The 27,676-nt window shown below is 36.4% G+C and overlaps 1 protein-coding gene across 2 annotated transcripts; it reads left to right on the forward strand.

The window, feature by feature from the left end:
* LOC129273501 (uncharacterized) lies at window positions 1–27,676 on the forward strand. 2 transcript variants are annotated; one of them, XM_064107410.1, is made up of 12 exons: window positions 1–309; window positions 1,180–1,697; window positions 2,000–2,302; window positions 3,136–3,374; window positions 4,011–4,102; window positions 4,699–4,949; window positions 5,875–5,930; window positions 6,561–6,672; window positions 7,355–7,516; window positions 16,431–16,522; window positions 24,008–24,097; window positions 24,790–27,676. In XM_064107410.1, the coding sequence occupies exons 2-12, from the start codon at window positions 1,415–1,417 to the stop codon at window positions 24,805–24,807; spliced, it is 1,698 nt and encodes a 565-aa protein (XP_063963480.1). In that variant the 5' UTR covers window positions 1–309; window positions 1,180–1,414; the 3' UTR covers window positions 24,808–27,676. The 2 variants fall into 2 exon arrangements, with proteins under 2 accessions (XP_063963480.1, XP_063963479.1); XM_064107409.1 differs by having other exon boundaries at window positions 10–246.

A 27,676-nucleotide genomic window follows, 5' to 3' on the forward strand; every position in this document is an offset into this window, starting at 1 on the left:
GATGTTTACGTCGCCATCTTGTAGCTTGGCGAAGGACACTTAAGGGTTCCTTACATGCTGCCGCGCACAGAAAAATCAAGCCATAGAAGTCGTGTGTTGTGGACACCAGAAGTGCAACCCACTAGTTAGAAATCCACTGCCAAACACGGTTCATGGTGCGAGGTTAGTATACTAATACTAACCTCGCAATACGTGTGAGTGGGCAAAGGACAAAGTCAAGAGGACAAGATGGCGACGTAAACATCGGCAAGTTTTTTGAAGCCCTTTTTTTCTTTGCCAAGATCGATGATAATGCCCTGACTAACAACGGTAAATAATTATCACACCTCTGAACCTGTCAAAAATGAAATAAGAAAGAAGGATAGTAACAAGTTGGCAGTAATAATCAAGTATGACTGGTCGCCATTAATTACCAACAAACGACAACATCACTTGTGGATAGTATATACTATGACATGATCACATCGAAGTGCAAAAAGGCCTAAGAATTTTGGAATTATAATCTTGTCTTCCTTCGAAGAGAGGACATTAGGCCTACCTTGGACTTGTCCGTCATACAAATGGGCAGTACTGAAAAGTGTCTGCCTACATGTATCACAGTTGCATGTACATGTAGAAGAGCATACATGAGGGAGTGCTTTGTGCATACATGTATGGTGTCTGAGCTTAGTCTGTCCAGTTAGTGTACTCATGATCTTGACTCCTGTGAACTTGGCTGTCAAACTTACCAGCGGCTCTCTTCTGAGTGACTTTTGGCTGCAGCTGATGTCCATCTACCCTTGGTGGTTAGATATAGTAATATACATGATTGAATTTTTAGGGGTAATCAGAATCTAGTAATCAACACCATGGTGTAATTTTATAACAAAATAAACTTGTATCAATCATGTGAAATCAGAACCTTGGTTTTTAGGGGAATAAAACATTAAACCTATGGGTTTTAAGTTCCTCACACTATTAGCTAGATGGCTAGCCATCTGTGAAGGAGGAGAAACAAAAAAGGTTTTTAAAAATGTTTAAAAACACCAAACAGACGGATTTCAGCCGTCTAATATTCCCTAGACCATTTTGTGAAAAAAAAAGTATTTTTATTTTGCAAAAGAGGCTTAAGTTTCTTTAGTGGTTGTGTAAAGTGTATTGATTTATTTTTTAAATTCGTGTGTGTTCTTGTATTTCCAGGTTGGTAGCCTCTTTTTCTAATGCTCATCAGACCATCCAAACAGACTCTCTCACCACTGGAGCTGCATCCACCAGCATCGGTCATGTCACCCTCTCAGACATCAGCTCCAACCTCCGACGGCTATCAAGTGGCCCGGGAGGGTTGCTTACTGGTACCGTCATCAGTCCAGAGTCTTTACGGGCCGTCACCAATATCTTCCAGACCTTACCGGAGAGTCTTAATCAACAGAGGGTGATGTCTGGTGGACCTGCCATCATCATTGGTGAATCCATGAATAGGGAGATACAGGAGGATGGTGATGGACTGTCTGTTGGCATCAATCTGGTCGCGGGGTTGGGTGCTCTTAGTGAGAAGGAGGTTGTAAGGACTAGTAGTCTTGGTAATCAGACTCAGTTAGGGATGGAGATCTTGGAGGTTCAAGACAACCCATTGTCTTCTATGCCAAGGGGTACCAATGTGGTTTTCACTGCAAATACCAACACAGTAAGCTTAGTTGGCAATGCAGAACTAGGACCAGGTTAGTTTTTTTATTATTCATACAGCTATCCAATAATTAGCTAAATGTCCTGGCTCTTCTTACTTGATTACACATTTTTGCCTTTCATAAACTGACCATATTTACTGCCTTTTCTCTTTTATTTTTTAGTCTTAAACTTACCTTAATAAACTTCAAAACTTTCAGATCTTTGTTGGGGCAGGGGGGGGGTAAATCTTTGCAAAAATTACAAAACAGTTTTTACATCGTTAGCTTGCATTGTTTGATAGTGTCTTTAAAATAATGTGACCATGGTTTACATCTTCTGGGTTTCTATTTCATAGGTGGTGATGGAGAATCTATGAACATCATTGATACCCTGCAGACGGATGTAGATGATTCAGTACCATCCTCCTCGCTGCTTGAACCTGATTCTGAGATATTGGTCGGTGGCGATGACAGGGTGGTAGAACCTAACGAAGGACAAGAGATCCCAGTCACGTGCCAGATCCCTACTCATGAGTTAGCAAAGCTTGTACAGACTGTTGAACAGGCCAGTAGCAATGTAGGAGAGCTAGAGAGTAGCAATGACTCGGTCAACCTAATCAATGTTGTAGGGGTACCAAGTGTTGAACTCTCCAGTACAGGTATGCATATAGGATTCATCGTCCCTATGTTCCTTCCTGCTACTCATTAAGGATATTCAACTGTTATCGACAGTTATGAGTGTGGGAGTTAAGTATCATTTCTTATTAAAATATCAAATGTAACCAGGTAAGGATTCATAAAGCTGTTTGGAAGATATTTATAAGCAACTTTACGAGCGACTGGTGGTCCTTTCTGAGGCGCTAAATCAACATCAATGGAAATTTGTTGTATACCATTTACCAGAAGAAAGGATCACCAGTCATTCGTATTAAGTCACTTGTAACTTACTATCAGTGGGTCCCGTTTCATAAAGCTGTTCGTAATTTACGAATGACTTTACGCACGACTGGTGACCCTTTCTTGTGCTAAATGCTATATCCCTATGTAACTGATATAGCGCCTAAGAACAGGTTCCAGTCGTGGGTAAAGTTGTGCGTAACTTTACAAACAGCTTTATGAAACACCACCCAGCTTTCTGAAACACCCAACAGGTATGCTCTATCCTAATACATACAAGTTCAATCTTCAGGTACACCTATGAAAGGCCATTATTAGTCACATAATACAGCCAGTGGTGGATCCAAACAGAGGCGCGGGGATGAGAGGAACACTCAGCCCCACGCTCCTCTATATCATCAGAATCATCCACTGAACATACATATTGATATAGCTGAATTTTAATAAAATTATAAATCGCACCCCCTCGATTCAAATTCAAATTTTTTTCTTTGCGCCACCTGTATTTCAAAATCCTGGATCTGCAACAGAAACGGCTAAGTCTCCGCGATTTGCATTCTATGCATTCTCTCTTTCATAATATTTGATTTCACAGGTCAGCTTGTTATCCGCCAAGGATATGTGGTCTGTACCCAAGATGGGGAGAACTTGGTTGCCATGGCACAAGATGATGATGTTGCCCTAGCAACGAATGACGAGCCAGTGGAATCGGTAGAACCAGTGGAGTTGGTTGAACCAGTGGAACCGGTAGATTCTGTGACTGTTGACATGGCATCAGACGTACCCTCAGCCCCTAAACCGGAAGTAGAAGAGAAACCACCTGCAGTAACCGAGGTGCTTTCCTTTTACAGTTTTTTTCTTTTCTTCTGTTGCATTATAGAGAATATCCTAGAAATTTGAGTAGTTCCCCACTCTTGTTAAACAGTAATATTATGTTAAAACATTTTTAGTTGATGAAATGGTCTCTAATCAATTGTTTTCTGAGCTTGGATGTGTATGTACCAAAGTTATGATTATCAGGACAGTGATGATGATGTTGAGTTGGAGGAAGATGATAATAATGATCATGTTGATGAGGATTATTAGGATGACAATGATGAGGGTGATAATGATGATGATGGTGACGACGATGATGATAATGATGATGGTGGTGATGAGGAGGAGGATGAGGATGACGATTGATGATGATGATCATGATGATGATGATGGTGTTATGGTGATGATGAAAATGATGATGATGATGTGGATGATGGTGATGGTGATAATTACAATAATGATGTTGTAAATGGTGATGATGGTGATGACGATGATGATGATGATGGTGATGGCAATGATGATTTTAGTGATGATGATGATGATGACATTGATGAGAATGATAATTATAATGATCGTGTAAATGCCAGGATCTTTCTTTATATTTTAATGGTCACTTAATTCAAAATGCTGTCCTTTGTTTATGATTTCTTACAGAAGAAGAAAGGAAAAGGAGGCTGGCCAAAGGGAAAGAAGAGAAAGAAAAATATCATTGAGATGGCTAAAGCTCCCAGACCACCATCATCGGCGTAAGTAGAATTCAAATAAATGCACATAAACATCATAGCGTTGGAGCATATATATTACGAGTTAACACCAAGAACTGGAAAAGAACCTGAATAATGGATGCTGTACATATATGCAATATTGGGTACAGTCCATTGAGTCCAGTGTTTAAATGTTAAAATGCTTGGCTTACAGATGTTTCCTTGGTCTAAACCATGCCCTTGCCTTAGCCTTGAGAGTCTCCGAAAATGTAAAACGTACATGGAATGGATTTTTCTTGTTTTGCAAGAACATATATGTTTAATTACTTATACAATTCATTTGCTTTATTCGTCCGTGTACAATGTAGCAGTAAATTGGGTTATACCAACAACTATAACAACATGCACATGCAAGAGAAAAAAAATGTGGAACTTTGTGCACTTAAGCCTTTGGAATACTTTTCAGTGTTTCCGGGTGGCCTCAAAAAAGCATGTTGTTGCACTATCCATTATTTTATATTGATGATAGATACAGTGAACGGTAATCTGAAATAGAACATTTGAGAATATTAATATAGAAACTTGTAGGCTTCATCTAGGCTTAATGAGTGAAATGTAACCAACCCTGTCAATTGTAGGTACGCTATGTTTCTTGCTGAGCAGAGAGAAGGGTTCCGTGCCAGTCATCCTGAGCTGGTCGGTCGTAAGATTTCATCTAGCTTGGGTAAGATGTGGAATGGTCTAGCAGCGGATGTGAAGAAGAAATACCTGGACATGGAGAAGAAGGATAAGGAGAGATACATCAAAGAAATCAAGGAATACCAAGAATCATCCAGCTGTCAGGCTTTCCTCAAGAAACAAACTCAAAATTCTGTCAGAAATTTCACTGGTAATTCTTTTTTTCTCTATTATTCCCATTGTCACTGTTCAAATGTGCTGTTAAAATAAAGCCTTGTATGATTTATTTTGACTTAGGCTCTGTAACGGAAAGTTCTGTGCTTGATATGTAATTACATATTTTGGCATATATATATATGGCATATTTTTATGTTTGAAAACATTGATCATAATCAAGTGAACAAATCAACTGTACATTCAATTTATTAATTTGGTGTTTTCGACTCCTTGATAAGTCAACATTGCCTTTGTACATGTAGATCCCCACATCATTATTTTCTTTGCATACATGTTGGTTACCGCTCTTAAAGATTTCAAAATGAGTTCATACAGAATTTGATAAAATGACAACAGAAGTGACTGTTTGTATGAATAAAGTATATGCCAGATTATTGTGGAAAAAATCGTGTTATTTGCTGAGATATATTAAGCATGAGCTTTCACCAAATTGTTGGGTCTTTTTCCCCAGCAATAATGATAAATCGTCCCAGGTGTGTTTATCTTTTTTTTTGCAATCGTTAGTTTGATCGTTTCAGCTTAGATTTCATGATTTCACAAAGTTCAGTTTACTGTGCCAGATCTAGATCCAGAATGGTGACAATTTTCCTTGGTTTTAAAGTCTTTCTCTTTTAAAGTCTTTCTCTTTAAATCGAGTGTTTACTGCAACTGCTTTCATTCAGCTTGAAGTTGATTGTTTTGATAGTATTGTCTCTGTTTTATTACATATTTGGAATATCATATAAATTTGAATTTGAAGTTTAATTGTTATTTAAAACCCTAAACAAATGGGGGGGGGGGTGTTAGGGAACTGTGTCTTTCAACCAAGTCCAACAGATGTATTGTAGGGGCTACTCAGTTGTTTATTTGTGTGTGTGTGTGTGATATTTGAATTTTGTTTTCTTTATCTTACTCTGTAGGAAGTGATGAAGCGATGAGTGAACATGTATCAAACATGAGCAAGAATGATATTCTGGTAAGTATCCCTTGATCAAAGAGGAAATAACTAAGATGGGAAATTGTTTCAAGAGGCAAAAATGGCAGAGCAGCAGACAGGGGCCCGTTTCATAAAACTTGTTACAATAAAAAATTTGCGATAACAGTTAAAAATTACTTAAAGTCTTCAATCTAATTGGAAGATTGTAAATTTATTGTTATAGCAAAACGTTTTGAAACAGTACCCTAGTATATGTTTTAACAAAACACAATGGAAAGATAGTAAGAAAGTTATGAATTTTCATTTCCCTCAATTAATGTCTTTCACCTGGATAGCAGGAACATAATACGTGCTCTGTGTTTCGTGATGCTGACAACTGACTTTCTTTTTATGTCATGAACACAAAGCATACTATAGGCATGTAGCAGTCTTTCTACTAGTAAATGTGAAAATCGAAATACCCCATGTATATTTGTGAATGTTGTATGTCTTAAAACTGTTTGGAGTGTGGAGAGTATGACATAAAAAAAGAACATGTTAATGGATCAGTTTTACCTGAAATTTTATTTTGGCTGTATTAATTACTGATTGTTGAATATAGTGTTTATAATGAGCATTGAGGATTGGTCTATTTTACCTTCTTTTTCTCTCTTTTCTCTCTTTCATTAGGGCTGCAATTATCTTCAATGCAAAGTGTGTAATATGTATTTTCACAGTGATCATAACATGTCACAGCATTTACTTGGCAAATACCACATGACCATACTGGCCGCAAAAATATGTAAGTATATTAGAGCAGTAAATGCTTTTATCAAATTGAATCCGAACTCAACTAGTTGCACTGAACAATTTACAAACATGAAATATTGAGAACTAGACCAAGAAATTTAGTAGTATGCTGACAATCCACAGCACAGATACGCACATGAGGGAATGTGTAGTATAATTACTTAAGAAAAATGTGTGCAGAGAGAATGCCATTATTATTATTTTGCTATAGTCTTTGTGTATAAAAACACAACTCTGACATCAAATTCTTATGTATTTTCATTAAACGTCACTCATAAAATTATGATAAACTCATGATAAAGTATGATTACGACTTCATAATCGGAAAATGAATTATGTCATGAGTTTGTGAACTCTATTTTGAATGATTAGACTTAGCTTGTAAGCATATTATGCTTTTATTATCAGGGGGTAATAATGTCTCGGTACTTTGAGCAGTGTTGCTGAGTTTTCTCTTACTATATTTGAACAAGACTAGATGTATAACAATTCATGCTTCAGTTTAAGTCACTTCACTTTGAATGAAAAACTCTTCATTTTGCATTTCTACTTATAAGTATCTAACTTTACTACCAGAATTAGTTGTTTATTTTGTATATTATTGATTTGTAGAAGAATAAATGAAATGAAAAAAAGAAAAAATAACAAGTCAATATTTTGCAATATCTTGACAGGTGAGATGGACAAAGAAACTCTTGGTTTGGATGAACTGGATGAGGGCGGGTCCCAACCTGAGGTACCATCAACATCAGATGATTGTAAATCATGTGAATGTTTCAAAGATGGTATGCCACATACTGAGGGATTCAGATCAACATTCATGGATCTACATTTTGGTATGTTTCACACTGAATTTTTGGTGACATGACACATTTGCTCCTGCCACATTTGCTCGTTCCTAATATCTCATAGGGCATAGGGTTAGAGATTATAATGGACTGTTTGATTCAGAATAATGGAAAGATTAGGATTAGGGTTTATTTAGTTTTGGAGGTTAAGTGTTATGTTTGGCTTAACCCGGTGGGGGGGGGGGGCCATGATGGCCCCCCGGCCCCCCTTGAGGCTTTACGCGATATTTCCGAAACGCAAAAAAGATAGCGCTGCAAAATTTTGGACCTTTTTTTTTAAAGACTCGCGCAACTTTTGAGACCAAATTCGCGACATACGGGTGTAGCATCGCGACGCCACGTGACTTTTTCCGAGACAATGTCACGCCAAAAATGGCTTGTTTTTTAGACTTTAAAAAAAAAATTGTACAAAGTCTGCTTAATTAATTTAGGGTTTAATTTAGTTGTTAAATGGTCTAATAATTTCTATTAAAAAAGCAATGAAAAACAAAAGACGAAAAACAAAGAAATACGCAAGAAAAAAATACTAAAAACAAAGAAATACATAAGGAAAAAATTAGCTTTCTACATTTGAGGTGAAATTGGGTGTTCAATTTGCAAATAATGCTTTTCATGAATAAAAATTGATATTTATTCATAATGAATAAAAAAAATAATTATTTTCAGAATTTTTTTTTGTGCTGGCTTGTAGTTTATGCAGTAAAGAATGTGCGTGCCGAATTTCGGCACAAACTGCGGCCGTGATCAGAAGGGGCCAGTCCTCAATACATCTCAAATAGCCCAGTCCTTTTAGGGTTAATGTGCTTTTATTTTCCATCGGAGCAAATGTCGCCGAAACAAATGTCATGGAAATGAATCTTCAACCCTCTTTTATGTTTATTGTGAAGTATGCAACGTGTATATATCGCTTTTACACAAAAGTTCATCCTCCTTCACAACATAAATCTTACAATCCTCTCTTTGCAACCATAGCAATTATCGAGTACACACCAAAAAACCACCCAAAATACACATTATTTGGTGATTAGCCTGCGAAGCTACTAGAATGCTGGTTTTAGGCAGGAAAAGCAGATGACAGGCTTCTTGCAATTCTTTGATATTGTCTGACCAAATGGCATGTAGGTTGAAGTGTAGCTTGGTGTGGGACAGCGAAAAAAATACACGGGAGCGCTGAGCGATTTCGCTCTCGTAAGCTTTGAAATCGCACTTGAAATAGAGAGAGCGATCGGGAAAAAAAATCGCTCCCGTGATCTTGTGTTACAGTAACTAGCGCGGCCATACGTCCGCTGTCTTCCCTTCGTGCGTGGGTTATAACGTGCACGTAATGTACCATTCACATTCACAAAGCTCAGCACAGTGAGCGCACTAGTACGGTACGTACGGTAGATTAAGAAATGGCAGCTGTGTGTTGTTGCCCTCTACGTTCAATGAGGTGTGCTTTTATCAAGGCTTTCCAATTAGAATTTTCGATATCCTGGCGAATCAATGTGAGTGACAAGTTCCGAACGCACGCACGTAGATTACAAGCGCAAAGCAGCGGCACAAATCGCGATATATATAGCGACTGGTAAATATACGTCTGTAAGGATGATGACGTCATCCAAGATGGCAACTTACGTTGACCAACGAAAGGATCGAAGATGACGATGTTTCGATATCATTTGAAAGGATTTAGCGGTAACTGCAGTCTAAGGTACGATACTTCTGAATTTTATACATTTTTTTGTAAATATGGATGTAATTTCTTTGTCATAATGTGACATTTTATGAACAAAAAAACGATCGGAAAATCGGGTTTCTGAATATTAGATCTAACGTTACTGCTAATACGTTGTATGTACGTACGGGCCTCCAAGGTCTACAGTCTACCGTAAGTAACGGTGTATTAACCGCACCCCCAACTTTGGACTAAAAAAAAAAAAAAAAAAAAAATCCTTCTCACATTTACATGCATATTTGAGGTACGAAGAAACAAAAACTAAGTTAAAGATTTCAAAGTATTCAAAGAGATTACCGGTATGCGGAAATCTGCTGTTCTTGATCAATTCATCTACAAATGTTAGCAAGAAAGAAAGGTCCCGACAATATTGGCCACTTACACACTCACTCACCTCACAGTCACAGTGTACACACACACAGCACTGCCGTTCTTGTACATGTACATTGCAAACTTCGATACGGTACCGCTACCAGTACATCTTATCAAATTGTGAACTGTGTCTTTCACATTTCTTGCATCACAACCTCACAATCACTTTCAGAATTTGTCTAGCATTCGATGGCTTAGTATGAATTTTGGATACGGGATTACAGGAAGGTTCAAGAAACAAAGAAATTGGCATTTTTTCCAGTTGTTTTACGGCTTCGTGCCGTCTCTCTCATACGTGGTGCACGGTGTACATGGTATCTTATGAAAAGCAAACAGGAAAGAAAAAAATAAGCTGGCGCGAAACGGGACTTAAAAGGGGTTAAAATGAATAGCGCCAGCTTAAGTCGCACTAAAACCACAATACAACGCAAGCTAGCTCTCGGCTCTTGCTCAGCTGTGACAAATTATTACCGAGAATGCTTGGCGTCTCTTTGAACTTAGCCAGGGCACTTCGCTGCTTTGAATCGAGAATAAAGTCAAAATTAGTGTCATGAAGGTGGGTGCATTTGTTATGGATACTATTTGATTATTAGATCGTAATAATCGCTTCCCATTACCCGCGGCTCATACCCCTCTAAACGACATTGCCCTGGGCGGCTACGCCCGGCCACTCGATGTGTTGTGAACTGGCAGACTTCTTACATGTTCGGGAGGGGTTACGTGGGCGCGCTCAGACCCGTCATCGTGGATAAACCGCACCCCCAACTTTTGCTTATATCCCGCCGAGAAAAAGGTGCGGTTAATACACCGTTACTTACGGTATGTATTGGTGAGTGAGCCAACGCAGTTCAGCGGAACAACCAAAAATACAGAGACTGAAGCTTTTGGTCTACTGCCAGGCCAGTTGTGCGTATGCTGCTCGCTCCGGTCCCCATCGGAAAGGGGTAGTTGTGAGCTTGGTGATCAGTTCATTTCAGGCTCTAGTCACGTGAAAAAGCATTCAGCTATGAGGCATACCACGTTCCTCATTTATTATGAGCATTGAGCATTTGTTCCAAAGGAAACTGCACACCAAATTGTGCTAATTTAGTAATCAAAATCCATGAGAAGTGTACTCTATTCTATTGGATACTGTACAAAACATATTGAATACAAGCCTTTCATGAATTATTTTACAGTTGTATAGTAACCTCTCTGTATCTCTTCTTTCAAAGTTTCAGGATCACTCACACAGCCACATTAAAATGTGACAATCAGATTTTTCTACAATAGCACTGAATAAAGACAAATGGCAATATATATCTAAGTAAATCATTCATTACTTTTATTAGTAAAAAAAATAGTAGAGATGGCACATTAAATCAAATGGCATTATTGCAATCATTAATTTTGTTGGTAAAAGAAATAAAGAAATAGTACGGATGGCACATTAAAATACAACAACAATACTTCAAATTTAACATGTCTAAAATGATAATAATTACAAATGATATGTTTCCTTTTTTTATTTTAAAAATGGCTCTAGCAAATTAAAAAAATGGCTCTTGGAAATTGAAAAATGGCTCCCATAAATTTGTGACAGGTGAGAAAAATGGCTCCTGTAAAAAAAAAAGTATTTCCTGGTGTGAGACCTTGTTCCCTCAGTAGAACCTTGACGGCTCTTCAAAGGTAAGCTCTGTTTCCCACATAAGGAAAGTAACGCCTCTTCTCTGATTTTTCTGACTTCTTGGCCTTTCTGCTCTTGCCTCGGCCTTGAACATACACGTTTCCTCATCAGAGTCTTTGGTTAAGGTATTCTCTTCATACTCGTTCATACAAGCTTCCAGCCCAAAGGCGACTTTTCGGCAATTTTGATGAGTTTTTGTCGTTACTCGACGATGTCCATACCTTCAATAATTTTTTCTTTGGCAACTGAGACTGCTTCTGGCCTATCATGTTCTCCTTCGAGATAGTGGCTGGCCTCAACCAGCTTCCTATGGGTCTTTGCATTGATCTTTTGTTGCTCCTCATCCCTGAAACTTGTAAACTACTCTGATTGCCTGACTTGACTTTCCTATGTTGCCGTATAAACAAGCTTTACTCCATATTGCTGGAAAATTAAATGTAAACCATATTATTACCTTGGCAATAGATTAGCTCAGACTCATATTTGACACTTAACAAATTACATTGTGTCTAGAGTGAAGACTAGACTCCAAACTTTCTATCTTTGTCAGCCACAGTACATGAGTGAATGTAGTCTCACTATGTCAGACTCTTTATTTTTAATGCATAATGCAAATATCAAAGGTATGTACTTGCTGACTAGCTATAGATATTGCACTGGTAGTGTGATCTGGCACTCAAACATTCAAGAAGTTTCGTCTATGCTGAAATAATATATGCGGGAAATATGCGGGAGTGACTGATTGAATCCAATGACAGGGGTAATAATATATCTGTAAAGCGCATAGACACGTCGTTTTGATGTATTAAGCGCTATATAAAAGCGGATTATTATTATTGATGAATAGGTGCCATATAAGACAGTTCCTATTTCCATTTTGCGCATGATCAGAAGAAGGTCATTCGAAATATGGCAAACTTACTTACGCCTATCGCCCCTTCTGGTAGGTCATCAACAAAGTTCCTCCAGGCAGAGCGGTCCTGGGCCAGCGTCTCCAGTTCTTTCTATGTGTGGCCCATCCTATGGCATAATGGTTTAATATTAAATGAGATTAGCACCAACTTTAATGCTTGATTATACATATATTCTTGTAAATTGTGCTTTTCATTAGATCCACTTGAAAACAACAATGTGTCTATAGGGGATTTTGTGCTTAGCCAACTACATCATAAGCGCAGCATTCTGTACATTCAAAGTAGAAATGGAACATTGATGTTCTAGTCTAGTCGCCTGGTCTTTGAAATTTCTGCATCCTGTTAAATCAGAAGTGCTTACGTAAAACCTTGCTTTGAAGTCCGCCTAAATGAAAGAAAGGAAGGTCATTTGTAAAAACTTGCCCATGAGGCAACTATGAACTTGCTTATTTTAAAACTGGTCCACAATCCGACTTTGGAACAAATCACATTTTGCTAATTTTCTGAAAATGTGTGTGAAAAGCAAATTTTTATTTGAAGTGCAAATTAACTGTAATAATACTTGTATAAAGATTTTGGATGATAGCAAATCTTTATTTAGAAGTATGGCCAAGTTGGTATCAAATCGTAGCCAATCTCACGATTGCTATAACGCCATTACGACTAGACATTCATTCACCTAGAGGGTCATGTTTACAGTCGGCCAATGAAATTGAATGATTTCAGTAGCTTGGCACTTTTATTGCAAATTTGCTGTTATAACAAGTTTTTTGAAACAGCCCAGAGAGGTTTTTTTTTTGTATGTACAGTCGCCAATCAAATTGAATTATTTCAGTAGCTTGGCACTGTTATTGCAAATCTGTTGTTGTAACAAATTTTATGAAACGTGCCCTTGATTTTTTGTCTCGCCTGCGTAGCGGAGCGAGACATAGGTATCACTATTTTCGGCGTCGGCGTCGTCAACAATTGTGTTGTACACCCAATAACTTTCTATAGCTTCGAGGTGGATCACCAAATTCATACCAGAGTTCCATCTCCTGAAGGCACAGGTCAAGTTCGAATATGAGTCAAATTGGAATAAGGTCAAAGGTCAATGAACTTTCCATGACTGGCACTGTGCTGTGTTGTACACATAATAACTTTGTACACCCAATAACTTTCTATAGCTTCGAGGTGGGATCACCAAATTCATAACAGAGGTCCATCTCCTGAAGGCACAGGTCAAGTTCGAATATGAGTCAAATTGGAATAAGGTCAAAGGTCAATGAACTTTCCATGACTGGCACTGTGCTGTGTTGTACACATAATAACTTTCTATATCTTCGAGGTGGGATCACCAAATTCATACCAGAGGTCCATCTCCTGAAGGCACAGGTCAAGTTCGAATATGAGTCGAATTTGAATAAGGTCGAATATGAGTCGAATTTGAATAAGGTCAAAGGTCAATGAACTGTCCATGACTGGCACTGTGCTGTGTTGTACACACAATAACTTTCTATAGCTTCGAGGTGAGATCGCCAAATTTATAACAGAGGTCCATCTCTTGAAGGTGCAGGCCAAGTTCAAATGTGAGCCGAATTTGAATAAGGTCAAAGGTCAATGAACTTTCCATGACTGGCACTGTGCTGTGCTGTACACACAATAACTTTCTATAACTTCGAGTTAGGATTGCCAAATTCATACAAGAGGTCCATCTCCTGAAGGCACAGGTCAAGTTCGAATATGAGTCGAATTTGAATAAGGTCAAAGGTCAATGAACTTTCCATGACTGGCACTGTGCTGTGTTTTACACATAATAACTTTCTATATCTTCGAGGTGGGATCACCAAATTCATACCAGAGGTCCATCTCCTGAAGGTGCAGGTCAAGTTCAAATGTGAGTTGAATTTGATTGAGGTCAAAGGTCAATGAACTTTCCATGACTGGCACTGCTTTGTTGTACACATAATAACTTTTTCTATCTTCGAGGTAGGATTGCCAAATTCAAACAAGAGGTCCATCTCTTGAAGGTGCAGGTCAAGTTCAAATGTGAGTTGAATTTGATTAGGTCAAAGGTCAATGAATTTTCCATGACTGGCACTGCTGTGTTGTACACACAATAACTTTCTATAGCTTCGAGGTGGGATCGCCAAACTCGTAACAGAGGTCCATCTAAGTCATATAGCATACATGTAGTTTTGACATGCAGTCTCTTCATGACTGCAATATGCAGGCGAGACAACGCTTGGCGTTTGCCTTGTTTTTCAATTAAAACTGAATAATAAGGATTCAGAATGGTTGAAAAACCAAATGTTTCTCTTTGACACTTTCTCCTTTTTCTTTCCTTCTTTTTCTTCCTCTTTTTCTCCCTTTTGCTTTTTTATTTTCTCAACTACTTGAAAATTCAATGGGGGGGGGGCAGTCCATGCTGCCTTCCAGAATACAGCGTTCATGGGTATACATCATTGTATTCTACTACTATACTGTATGTGTTCTATACTAATTGATAATAGCTTATGGTAAATTGTAGATGGATTGTCTAATACTGCTGTCACACCAACTAAATATCACATGTCAAAAATGTATCTAGGCCCGTATTCTCAACTCTGGTGTAAAGTTGTGGTTTAACTTCATGTGTGGAAAGCCAATCGTTACAAATCTCTAACTATATAGGTTTAGTTTATCAGCTTATTTGACACCCAAATCATTTCATAACTGTCAGGAATGCTAAATTTAACCCTTATTAAACTGGGGGGGGGGGGTCAATTTGCCCCCCCCTCGACAAAAATTTCGCCACTACGCCGTCCCGCCCAATTTTTTTACCGCACCGCTCGCTGACTTTTTACTTTCAAGTCTTGCGCATCTTTTGATACCAAATTTGCGACGCCCGGGTACGTGGTTCCGAAATTACGCAACATTTTGTAAGTGCATGTCAGACCCGAAATTGCTCAAAAACGTGATTCCGTGTACAAAGTCAATGCAAATTGTGTTTTTCAACCAAAAATCATAAATGTATGATTATTTTCACTTTTGTTGGTTTTAATGGATTTATTTTATGCTATTTATGATCGCAAAAGTGTCCATGACAAAGTTCATTGTAAAAAACAATAAAAAACAAAGGTTTGAAAAAACAAAGAAATACATAAGAATTTAAAAACAATAAAATACATGAGAAATTAATCATATTTTTGCAATTTTTTTGTAGATATTTGTTAGAAATGTAATAATTGATACTCCCACCAAAAATTAGCATTCTTCTAGCTATATAAATTGAGTTAAAGGCAAAAACATACACAAAAACCAAATTTAGGGCAAATTTCATACGCTTATTTGCATAATTAATTAATACAAAAATATAAACAATTAATATTTTGAAAATGTTTCTATAAAGTCTTGTAGTTTACATCCGGCTCTATGCGTGTGCAAATTTTCGCGGTGATCGCGCAATCAGCGGCCGAGATCTGAGGGGGGGTCAAATTGACTCCCCCGAGTATATACTGGTCCGAAATAGCCCAGTTAAGATAGGGTTAAGACAGTTAACTTCACCTATTAAGAATGAGGAAAAAGCCTAGTGAATATTAGAAATGTGAAATGTAAACAATATTTTGACATCATTGGCTTCCCATAATTTTAGCAGAGTTAGATCATTTTTAAAGTTAAAAACTTGACTTCAGAATTCGGGCCCTAGGATGCGTGTACATTTCATTACTGTGACAGTGTGACTTTGCATGATATTGCCCATTGTTTTCTAGAAAGTAATTTTGTTGCAAAATTTGTAAATATATTCTTTTATTTTCAAATGTTTATGATAATTTTCCAATTCTGTATGTGCTTATATCAGAAGACATCCGTAATCATTTTACAAATATGTTATTATTATACTGAATTTAACAACAATAACAGGAAATCTTTTAAATCTTCATCTGAATTTCAAAAATATGACAGCTCAAAGAGCACACTGTTTATTACTGTATTTCCAAGATAAAATTTAATATCATATTATCACATGGTTCAATTTGTAATAACTTGAAATTATACTTATTTTTCTTCAGATTTATTTTTCTTGAAGGTGTTTTTTTTTTCTGTAAAGCCTTCTGGAAGCATCGAGAAAATCTTTTACAAAATATGTTATTATTCTAGGCATGTTCATTTCTTGATCAATAATGAAATCCTAATCCATCCTTGGCTTGTGATGATTAGTTATGGATTTTTTTAGATCCCTCCTGTGATTGTGTTTTTTTGGTTTTTTTTCAGAGAGAGAGTTAGAGCTGAGGGAACTGAGACGACACCATGCAATCAGTATTCATCAACAGATGTCATTACGCAGGAAGTACAAGATTTTACAGGTGGGGTACTTTTTCTCTCTTTATTTCAAAATCTGAGAATTTTTTTGAAAATCCCTTTTTTTCTCTCTCTGACTCACTCTTTTGCCTCTAAATTTCTAACTACCCAGAAAAATTTACATTTCATTTTTATTTGGATAAGGATTTATCCTAATGCCTATTTCATTTCTTTGTGGGTGTGGACTTTAGATGATCTATTTCGTTAAAAAGAATGAATAGTCAGTACTACTCAGGTGCTGCTATACTCTACACTATAGGCGTACTTAATTTCATCTTGGAATTAAATCCTGAATAAGATTCTCATTTAGTGTGGACTCTGTGGTCAACGGTTATTTGGTTTCTACTTTCAAGCCCATATGATTGAATATCAAATTTTACACACCTCTTCACAAGCAGTTATCATGAAAGTCCTTGCTTTCGTTGCTACACTCATAAAATTAAGTACAGACTATTTCGGTAATAACATAAAAAAAAAACCTTTTTCAAATTGCCCCTGTTTGCCGGCTCCGCACTTTTATAATAGTTCTACTATTTTACCTTTTCCAATTGCCAGGTCCGCGCTGCACACAAAAGTATTTCAGCATTTTTTTAAAGATGATATTAATAAAGGCAACCTTTTATTGTCTGTTCTGCCCTTAATCCAAACTATTAGAGTTCTGATATTTGAGTTATACTTTGTGTCTAATTTGAGCATGCTATGATTTATTTCATTCCAGAAGCTCATTTCCTCTTTACTTTTAATTTTTTGATTTCCTATTTCTATCCCCTTCTTGGACTATAATTTTTTAGTAAAACTGTGCTATGTCCCATAAATCTGCCCGTCTTTCCTCTCCAAGTGCATTTTAGTCTTAAACCATTCTTTCCTACCACTCACTCTCCTTCACTTTTTAATCAAACATTCTTTCTTACCACACACTCCTCTTCACTTTCTCCCATTCATTGTCTGTTTCTCTCGCACATTCTCTGTTAATCTTGATGACTTGAATTTTCAACAGGGAAATCAAGCTCTCATTGTGGTTTATGCTTTGCATTTAAATGATGGCAATTTAAAAAAAAACAAAGCTGAATGTTTCCTGATAACACGATAATTTGTGTCAAAAGAATTAACTTGGAGCTTTGTGTGGTTTATTTCTTTACTTTTCATCCCTAAAAGGTCCCCGGATACTGTTTTACATTCTCTTTGGAGATAATATGTTACCATAGAAACATTTGCTTATTAAATGGTAATACCCTTGTGGTACAAACTTGAAAACAACATTATCTTTATTTGAAAAAACAACAACTTTAGACCACTTGGGGATTTTTGAGTATAGGATAATTTGGAATTTGTTCTGCTGTTAGTCCATGCGTTCATACCTTCTTCTTCATACAGAATACCAGGGGAGCGTTTCAACATTTTTGTCCTCTTTGTGGTTGATGCTTTGCATTTAAATGATGGCAATTTAAAAAGAAAAAACAAAGCTGAATATTTCCTGATAACATGATTATTTGTGTCAAAAGAATTAACTTAGAGCTTTGTGTTGTTTGCATCCCTAACTGGTCCCTGGATACTCTTTTACATTCTCTTTGGAGATAATATGTTACCATAGAGAAATATTTGCTTATTAAATGGTAATACCCTTGTGGTACAAACTTCAAAACAACATTACCTTTATTTGAAAATTTTTTTTTTTAGACCACTTGGGGATTTTTTAGTATAGGATAATTTGGAATTTGTTCTGATGTTAGTCCATGCGTTCATACCTTCTTCTTCATACAGAATACCAGGGGAGCGTTTCAACATTTTTGTCCTCTTTGTGGTTGATGCTTTGCATTTAAATGATGGCAATTTAAAAAGAAAAAACAAAGCTGAATATTTCCTGATAACATGATTATTTGTGTCAAAAGAATTAACTTAGAGCTTTGTGTTGTTTGCATTCCTAACTGGTCCCTGGATACTGTTTTATATTCTCTTTGGAGATAATATGTTACCATAGAGAAATATTTGCTTATTAAATGGTAATACCCTTGTGGTACAAACTTCAAAACAACATTACCTTTATTTGAAAAAAAACCCTTGAGACCACTTGGGGATTCTTGAGTATAGATAGTTTGGAATTTGTTCTGCTGTTAGTCTGTGCGTTCATACCTTCTTCATACAGAATATCAGGGGAACGTTTCAACATATTTGTCCTTTTTGTGGTTGATGCTTTGCATTTAAATGATGGCAATTTAAAAAGAAAAAACAAAGCTGAATATTTCCTGATAACATGATTAATAATCATTACTTGTGTCAAAAGAATTAACTTAGAGCTTTGTGTTGTTTGCATCCCTAACTGGTCCCTGGATACTGTTTTACATTCTCTTTGGAGATAATATGTTACCATAGAGAAATATTTGCTTATTAAATGGTAATACCCTTGTGGTACAAACTTCAAAACAACATTACCTTTATTTGAAAAAAAATTTTTTAGACCACTTGGGGATTTTTTAGTATAGGATAATTTGGAATTTGTTCTGCTGTTAGTCTGTGCGTTCATACCTTCTTCATACAGAATACCAGGGGAGCATTTCAACATTTTTGTCCTACAAGTTGTCAGACCTGACAACTTTCCTCGATTATCATTGGCTGAGAAGCACTGTTACTATGGGACTTGTCAGATAACATGTCTGACACATCCTTTCATGGGATGCTCCCAGGTATTTAGTCAGTTTGAGAATAAATTATAACTTTGAGGTACAAGTTGAAACTATTGGGACCACAGAACTTTTTCAACTAACAGTCTGACCGCAGGTCCCTATGCTAATGAGCAAATAGGCCAGATTCATCCAAATCATCTCTTGGCTGAATCCTCCTTACAAAATCTATTGATTCATGAGATTTTCTTTCTCTAAGAATTTACCTACTTTAACCTCAAGTCAAATTAAATATCATTGCACCATCAGATAGAATAAATGTTACTTTTTCATTTTGGTAAATTATTTTGTATGAAATATTTTGAATAATAAGTGAATTTTAGGCCTGAAAATGTGCATCAAAAGTGAATTTTCTTCCTGTGTTTTCTTTTGCAAATTGTGCAAAACTTTTTATTTGAGCCTTCAAGATATCTATATCACCACAAAGCTGGATTTCTGTACTTTCTCACAATGTCACTCTTAATATGCGGCACCTTTTAATCGGGTCAAGATCACACTTTTCCCACCAAGGAACAAGACAAGATTTCTAAAATTTTGGAGTAGCATATGATATCTAGTGTTCTGATTGGCTGGATGAGGCTTCAAATTAACAACCGCGCGTAATTTGATGAGATTTTTACATGGGGAGTGTGACCTTGCCTTGAACCCAGCACTGGAACTGTTGAGTGTGTGGTCTCTTTGACCAATCAGAGTGCAGTATTCTTGTATTCAAGCTGCTTAATATACTTTGCCAATGAAAAGTGTGATCTTGACCCGATTAAACCAATTTTTGTATTGAATCCTATACCATTTCAAAGCATAAATATTCAGCTTTATCATCTAAAATCATTTGGGCTCAAACATAAATAAAGTGTAAATTAAATATAACAACTTTTGTCAGGTGAAAATAATCATTTTGTTGCATGTTTTAGATCAAAAGTTTCACCTGCATTACAAAATCTTTAAATGAATCTGAACACATGACCTGAAAGAATGATTCTTTTTTATAATTATACCAAAATTGTATTCTTAGAGCAACAATGACAAAATTAAAAGAGTTTTTTATCTGCATCAAGCTCATTTAATATGCCAAACCTCTCTAGTCATGAATATCACTTGGATGAACGAAGCCACTTTTTGGGGACCTATCTAATGCCTACTGACTGCTCAATCACAATGAAAAACTGATTGGCACACTCATTACTCATTGCATAATCTACAAAATGGTTAAATCAAATTTAATCTCATACTTCATAAATTATGCTAATTTATGGATAAAATCATAGTTTTGCTCTAATTGACCAAATAAGGCTGCAAAATAGCTATTTTTGAAGTCACTGATTCTTTTTTAGGAATCTGATAAAAAAATGTACTTAAAAAAAATTGTATCGTAATTGTTTTTTTTATGTATTTTATTGTTTTTTTTTTTTCTTATGTATTTCTTGTTTTTTTTTACCTTTGTTTCTGTATAAATTTTTTTTTCATATGAAAATTATCATTGTGTCTTTATTCTGATAATGAACAAGATAAAATTAATTTTAATTTAATAAATATTAGTATGAATAAATATGCATATGAATTTTGGCATAAAAAATTGCATTGGATTTGTATACAAAGTCACATTTTAACAATTTGGGTTCTGGCATACACTTACGAAATGTCATATAATTCCGGAATCTGTTATCGGTGGGTCGCAAGTTTGGACTCAAAAGTTTGCAAAACTTTAAAGAAACAACAGTCTTATTAGGGTTAAAGAAGGTACAAACTAGTTGTATGGCATGTTTTGCATAATTGATTCATAAAAAATTGCTTCAACTTAAGACTTATGTACCAAGGAATATATAAAATTGCTTGATTGCTGAGTGCAATTGCTCCAAAGCTGATTGTACATTGAAGATCAATCAGAAAGTATAAGGAACTGCTCTATACTTTGAAGCATAGCAAGATATTAGGCAGCTGTATCCAAGTTTCTAATCCGTAACAAATACTGTTGATAAACTGGGGGAGAGAAGAGAAATGAGGTAGGGGCACTTGAGAGGGAGGAGATCAAGAGAGAGAGAGAAGGAAAAGTTGGGATGGGAAAGAAAAGAGAGATGATGAGAGAGAGAGAGAGAGAGAGAATTGGCTCTTGAAAGGGAAAGGAAAGAGAGGTGATGGGAGAGGGAGAGAGGGGGGGGGGGGGGAGAGAAGAGGTAGGAACAGAGAGGGAGAGGGAAGGGGAATGAAAGAGAAACTAGGAAGAGAGCCTAAATATATGAGTGAATAAATCAATGATGTTGCGGAAAGAAAGTCTCCCTTCCGCCAAAGCCAAATCGTTGGTGAAGCAATATTTCTCTGATGGCAATTATTGCTTATTTAGGTTGACATGCTGACCCCATAAATCACAATATTGTGAGAGGTGGAAATACCAATCACAGAGTACATATATCTCTTTTTGTAATCATCTTCAAACTCATGTCTCTTTTGACTTTTTATGGCTCATTTTCTTGAATGATTAAGAACAAGGCTTGACACTAACGCAGGAGTTTGGTAATTTCTTTTTTTTAAGGGTTTGTAACTTTTATATTTTAATGACAGATTTTAGTATAAACTTGTCATTGCATAGCAGTGTGCTACTGCTGTCTAGTACTCACCCTTCAAATTATACATTATTTCTGTAGTACCTTCAATCAGCAATCAAATAAATTTGTTTTTCCTGAACTTTCAAAATGTCTTAATCCCTTCTGAAGTAAACACAAAATATATTTTGACCCACCCCCCCCAAAAAAAAAAGTTATTCCTGTCTTGGTCCTTTGTATAGTGAAAATTGTTAGAGAAGATTGGTATATTTATTTTATTTATTTCATTCAAAGATATTTAAACAAGGTAACAAGATCATGACACTGTTTTTCATCTTGGTCTTGTGTGAAAAATAAAAAGACATTATATGTACACATAAATTTTCTTTTAACAGATTAAATACATGGTAGGATAAATTGAAATCAAGACTATCTTATTGTAGATAAGAAATGAAGCGTAATACACAAATGGAAGCAATCAAACAATTATAACTACAGTAAGTGAAAAAGAATGATAAATGTTAACACAATAAAATTTAAGAATATTCAACTAAATGTTTATGCCAGCAAAATGTGGAAGTACTTAAGTCAATAAGAGAGGGCCTGTGGTAAATTCATTTGTGAGGGGGAAAGTTGCTCAAAGGGATGGTCCGGGCTGAAAGTTTTTATAGCTTAATAAATAGAGTAGAATTCACTGTGCAAAATGCCGAAATTTTCATCAAAATCGGATAACAAATAACAAATTATAATTCTATGTAATAACATAAGAAAACGGAAAGTGGGGATGTGACATCATCAGCCCACCTAATGAATATTCATGATGACTGTTTTCACGAAATATTGCTAAACTTTAAACGTCAATAACTTTATTATTTGTTATCCGATTTTGATGAAATTTTCAGCAATTTGCTCAGCGAATTCTACTCTACATGTATGTATTAAGATATAAATATTTTCTGCCCGGACCATCCCTTTAAGCATTTAGATAATTGAATAGGGCTTGGAACGGTCTTTAAAGAAATGTTTTGTGTAATTCGATTTGAAGCTGTTTACAGATTTAGAGTTTTGCAAATTATTGGGATATTTTTTCTTCACTTTCCGCATTGGAATATTTGAACGATTGTTTAAATGATTCTAGATTTATTTAAGGGATCATAATATGAAAAAATATGTAGGTATTTATCTTGATTGAGCTCATACTTATCATGTGAAATCACAACATTTATCCAGAAATATTATTCATTTGATATCCTCCACTTTTTTGGGGCAAACATGTTTATGGTGGAGGAGCCGTGGTGTAGTGGTTCTGACTCTCGTCTTGTAAACAGAGGGTCGTGTGTTCGAATCCTACCGGGCTCTGGCGTCCTTTGACAAGGCTTTAATCCACACTTTGCCACTCTTGACCCAGGTGCTAAATGGGTACCCAGTAGGATGTGAAAGTCATTGTAGCTTGTCCAGTACTGTGTGTGCCTCACCGGTGACTGACTGGAATACTCCCCAGGGAGTGGAGGATGTGCACACATTGTGTGCAGGAATGACTGATTGAATCCAATGACCGGGGTAATGATATATCTGTAAAGCGCTTAGACACGTCGTTCCGATGTAAGCACTAAGCACTATATAAAAGCGGATTATTATAATTATATTATCTGGATTAATGAATTGGAATGGTGAAATGCACTTTTTGGAACGTTTAGCAATACTAGTACTTGAAATTGGCTTTGAGAGATTTGATTAGGCCTTGGACAGATTTGGTAAGGCCTAGGACGAATACCCTTTTTTGCCATTCTATTGTTCACCATGGTACACAATCAAATGGTTCGAACAATCCATGAATATCAATTCCTGGATTATCAGAAATCTCAAAAGAGGTGGACCTACTTACATGAACTACCGATGGTCACAAATAATGAGCGAGTTGACTCACTTGAGTGTTCCAGAACAGCGCCTATTACACACCTAAATGATGCGCGGTGGCCAGTGAAACCGTCATTTTCATGTCTTGAAAGAGGTTTTTTTTAATTTGGAATTCATTAAATTTACAAATTAACAAATTCCTTTTGCTTTCTTGTGGTTGTTTTCAAATATCGAAGATTATAGCCACGTGCTTTTGATAATCAAATGTCTCAAATCAGTAATCAACATTCGATTAGTGTAAATAGTCATATTCGGTCGCTGATTGTTGGTAAACTGATTGAATGCTTCGATGGTTTGGGTTTTACTTCCAGGCCTAGATTTTATTATCATTCTTCTTACATTATTCATACCTTGACAGGAAACAATGCAAAAGATGGAGAATGACCACCGGAACCTGAAGGCTTTTGGTTCAAACCTCCAGTCAAAGCTTGATGGCCTATATAGAATGGTAAGATTTATTTTAAGGTCACCCCACTTGCAACTGATCTTGTAAAAAAGGCTATTTTTCCCTTTTCTAGACTTAGTTTCTGTATCAACTGGTTACATTCATTACCATTCATGCAAAAGTATTAGGATTATTTGTGTCCTATTATTTTTCCAACCTATTGTTATAATATTCTTAGTGTAATGAAGTATAATGAAGGTAATATAAATTATTTGATTATAATACCTACCGTCTGGATTAGTATCAATTAAATATTTAGCATTAAAAGTACACCCAGCACATGGTGCGTTTCACAGGGATAGTTAACAATAGTCAACAAATTGAACTTTTCTTCTCCTTTAATCTCTAAACCACACAAGGACAAAGTGTATAATCGTATTAAGTGCTGTTTTAAACTGTTCAAATTGTACTATTATTTAGTTAAATGAAACACAAATCATGAAGGTATGCATTTTATTTGTTTAAAATGATATGTATTTGCAAGATCTTGAGACAGATAGGCCAAATATCTGTTTTATGTCAGGGGCTCAGATAAGATGATATAAAGCTTTAATTTTAAAGTTTTCTTTAAGTAACATTTAAAGCCCAACTATTTGCAATATAATTATGTATACACATATCAATGTGGATTCAACTTTCCATATTAAAAGTTATTTTATTCATTCCATATTCGTCCTTGCCCTTTACTTCTGCAGATTTTATTCTTAACGTAGCAGTACACCAAGACGTCAGAGCTAGTCGTTCAACCATCTCTCGATGATAGTACAGCATACTTCATCTTCAGCAATCAGGACATGGCTGTACGACCTGCTGGCATTGTAGCGAAATGGAAGAGCTGATGAGGAGGTTCAGCCAGTCATTCAATCATCTCTGGATGATCGTGCAGCTTCAACTATCATGACATGTTTGTACTAACTACTGGCCGTTTTGCTGAGAGGAAGAGCTCAGGTGGGAGGTCCAACCAGTCATTCAATCATCTCCGCCAATCATACAGCTTCAGCAATCAAGATACAGTTGTACTAACTGCTGGCCCTGTAGCAGAGAGGAAGAGCTGATGAGAAGGTCCAATCAGTTGTTGAATCATCTCTCGATGATAGTCCAGCTCTAGCTATTAAGACACGTTTGTACGACCTACTGGCCGTGTTGCTGAGAGAAGGAGCTTACGAGGGGTTCCAACCAGTCAATCATCTCTCGATGATCGTACAGCTTCATTTATAAGGACGCGGTTGTACTACCTGCTGGCCATGAACCTGAAAGGAAGAGCTGAGGAGGAGGTCCAACACCGGAGACAATCGCCTCTCGATTATAGCATGAGAATAATTTTAAATGCTCCAATGATGCCAAATGATGTTGTTCTCTCTTGAGGACCAGGCTTCTAACTTAGTAGTTTAGACAAACTCATGTAAGCCTAGAGCATAGACATACACTTTGGGGCCAGAAACCAAGTTAAGACAACTCTAATCTCTTGAGCAGTCCAGCAGATTCAGAATTGCCCCTCAAGAGACTTCAACCTGACAAAGAAGAAGACTGAAGTCCACCTAGTCTTGGTTCAACATTGTCCATTAAAAGGTCAGATGTTCTATCGTTTGTCAAGATTAAAGTTATTAGAGCCCCTCACCCTGAAGAAGAAGACTGTATAGTTCACCATGTCTAGATCCCATATTGTCCATCAAGGAGACAGATGTTCTATCCTTGGTCAAGACCAATGCAATTACATCACTTCATCCAGGCCAAGAAGAAGATTACTGGTGACCTTATATCGACCCAGGATCTTAAATGCCTCATCAGGTTGGTTTCTTCTGATACATATGCTGCCCTTCTTTCACAAATGAGAGCAAGTGACACATTACAGAAATTAAGCTTTGAATGTGTTTAAATTTGATTGTTGTTCTTTTTTTTCTCCATGAAATATTTCTTCAAAAAGTGCCCATGAAACGCTGGATGTTTTTGTAAATCACAGACACCGTTTGCTCTTTTACGGGAAATTGAACTTTCTTTTCTTTTGTCAAAGTAGTGCAATATATGCCTATCATTTATTGTGGAATAAAGGGCACGATATGCATTTTGATTTTTGTTAGATGGCGATCTTCAAATTTGGTGTTTCTTCATACTTGTGTGTGGATTTATGCATGTTTTGCATTTGGTGAATAAGGAAGCATAATGGTCTAGTGGTTACTGACTCTTTTCTTGCAACCAGAGGGTCGTAGGTTTGAATCCCAGCCACTGCTTCAATTTCTTTTAGCAAGAAATTCATCCACACAATGCTGCACTTGACCCAGGTGAGGTAAATGGATTGCAGCAGGAATGAATTTCTAAAGAAAAACCTGTAGCCTAGCTTAAGCCCCCATCACACTTATTCCGAATCAAGCAGAATTGGCCTGAATGAAAGGACTATTGTTTGACCACCAGTTGGTCATTTGAATCTACTTCGAACACCGTTCAAAAATATCCCTCGAATGTTTTGAACATGAACAAAACCTTCGGGACGGCCAAAAGAAATGACAAAAATATTTCGAATGCACTCAGAATGCAGTCAGGATATTTAGAATGCCCCTAGAATGTCCACGAACGTAGCACGAATTATCAATCTGACTCCATTGCGGTTCATTTTGACTAGTGTATGATGATACACCTGGTCAATTTACTGAATTTCAACTCCAGTTTGGTGAATTCATAAGTTCCTCCCAAAAATTTCTAGATTTTTTGAATATTTTTTTCTTTCCAGCTTCTGCTTGATTCCTGCTGATTCCGAATAAGTGTGATGGGGGCTTTAGCTGGGGTAATACAAAGTGCCTTGAGCACCTTATAAGGTGGATATATTCGCAATATTAATACCCTATATTATTATTATCATTAATATTAATTACCCTGACTTCGTCGACATTAACTTTTAATTTAAGTTATTTAAGTTATTGGTGCAATATACTGTATATATTGTATTGCTAAGTGATTAAACTACAACATCTACAACACCAATAACGTTCCTTTTCATTTCCTCTTCATTTCCTTAAAAATTCTTTAAAAAGCGCCACATTATAATTATTATGAATATTTCTTGAAAAGAAATGTGCACAAATTAGATTATTGCTACTTATTATAATTATGTAGTGTGCATTTTGTGCAACTCAAATATGAAGTGTTGAGTATCAGTAAGGTGTTTCACAAAGCTCTTTGTAAGTTATGCACAAGTTTAGGCAAGACTGATGACCCAATCCTGGGTAGTAAGTCAGATTCTTGATCATTTTGATTCACATCAGCTATAGATGAAATCTTGGCCCTGTCTGACAAAGAGTTACGATTGATCCAATCAATCTCAACTTTATGGAAATCCATCATTGTCATAATTTTTTTTCCATAGGAAATTTGCACATGGTCCTTTGTAAGCAAAGAAAAGCACACTGAATTTTAAAGAAAAAGATGGATGTATGAAAATATGTCATATCTAGAAGAAACTGTGAACAGACATGCCTTTTACATGTTGGCATTGGTGGCTTACCATAGTTGTGGTTGATCGGATCAATCGCACCTCTTTGTAAAACAGGGCCCTGATCTTTGTAGATTAAAATTCTCATTTTTAAACAA

The sequence above is a fragment of the Lytechinus pictus genome, chromosome 12, assembly GCF_037042905.1.
Source record: "Lytechinus pictus isolate F3 Inbred chromosome 12, Lp3.0, whole genome shotgun sequence".
Classification (NCBI taxonomy): domain Eukaryota; kingdom Metazoa; phylum Echinodermata; class Echinoidea; order Temnopleuroida; family Toxopneustidae; genus Lytechinus; species Lytechinus pictus.

Bases quoted from the DNA above. Each gene is read 5' to 3' on its own strand.
- LOC129273501 (XM_064107410.1), top strand. From the start codon at position 1,415: ATGTCTGGTGGACCTGCCATCATCATTGGTGAATCCATGAATAGGGAG. The intron at 2,303-3,135 runs GTATGCATATAG...TTGATTTCACAG, and splicing joins TGTTGAACTCTCCAGTACAG to GTCAGCTTGTTATCCGCCAA. The intron at 5,931-6,560 runs GTAAGTATCCCT...CTCTTTCATTAG, and splicing joins TGAGCAAGAATGATATTCTG to GGCTGCAATTATCTTCAATG.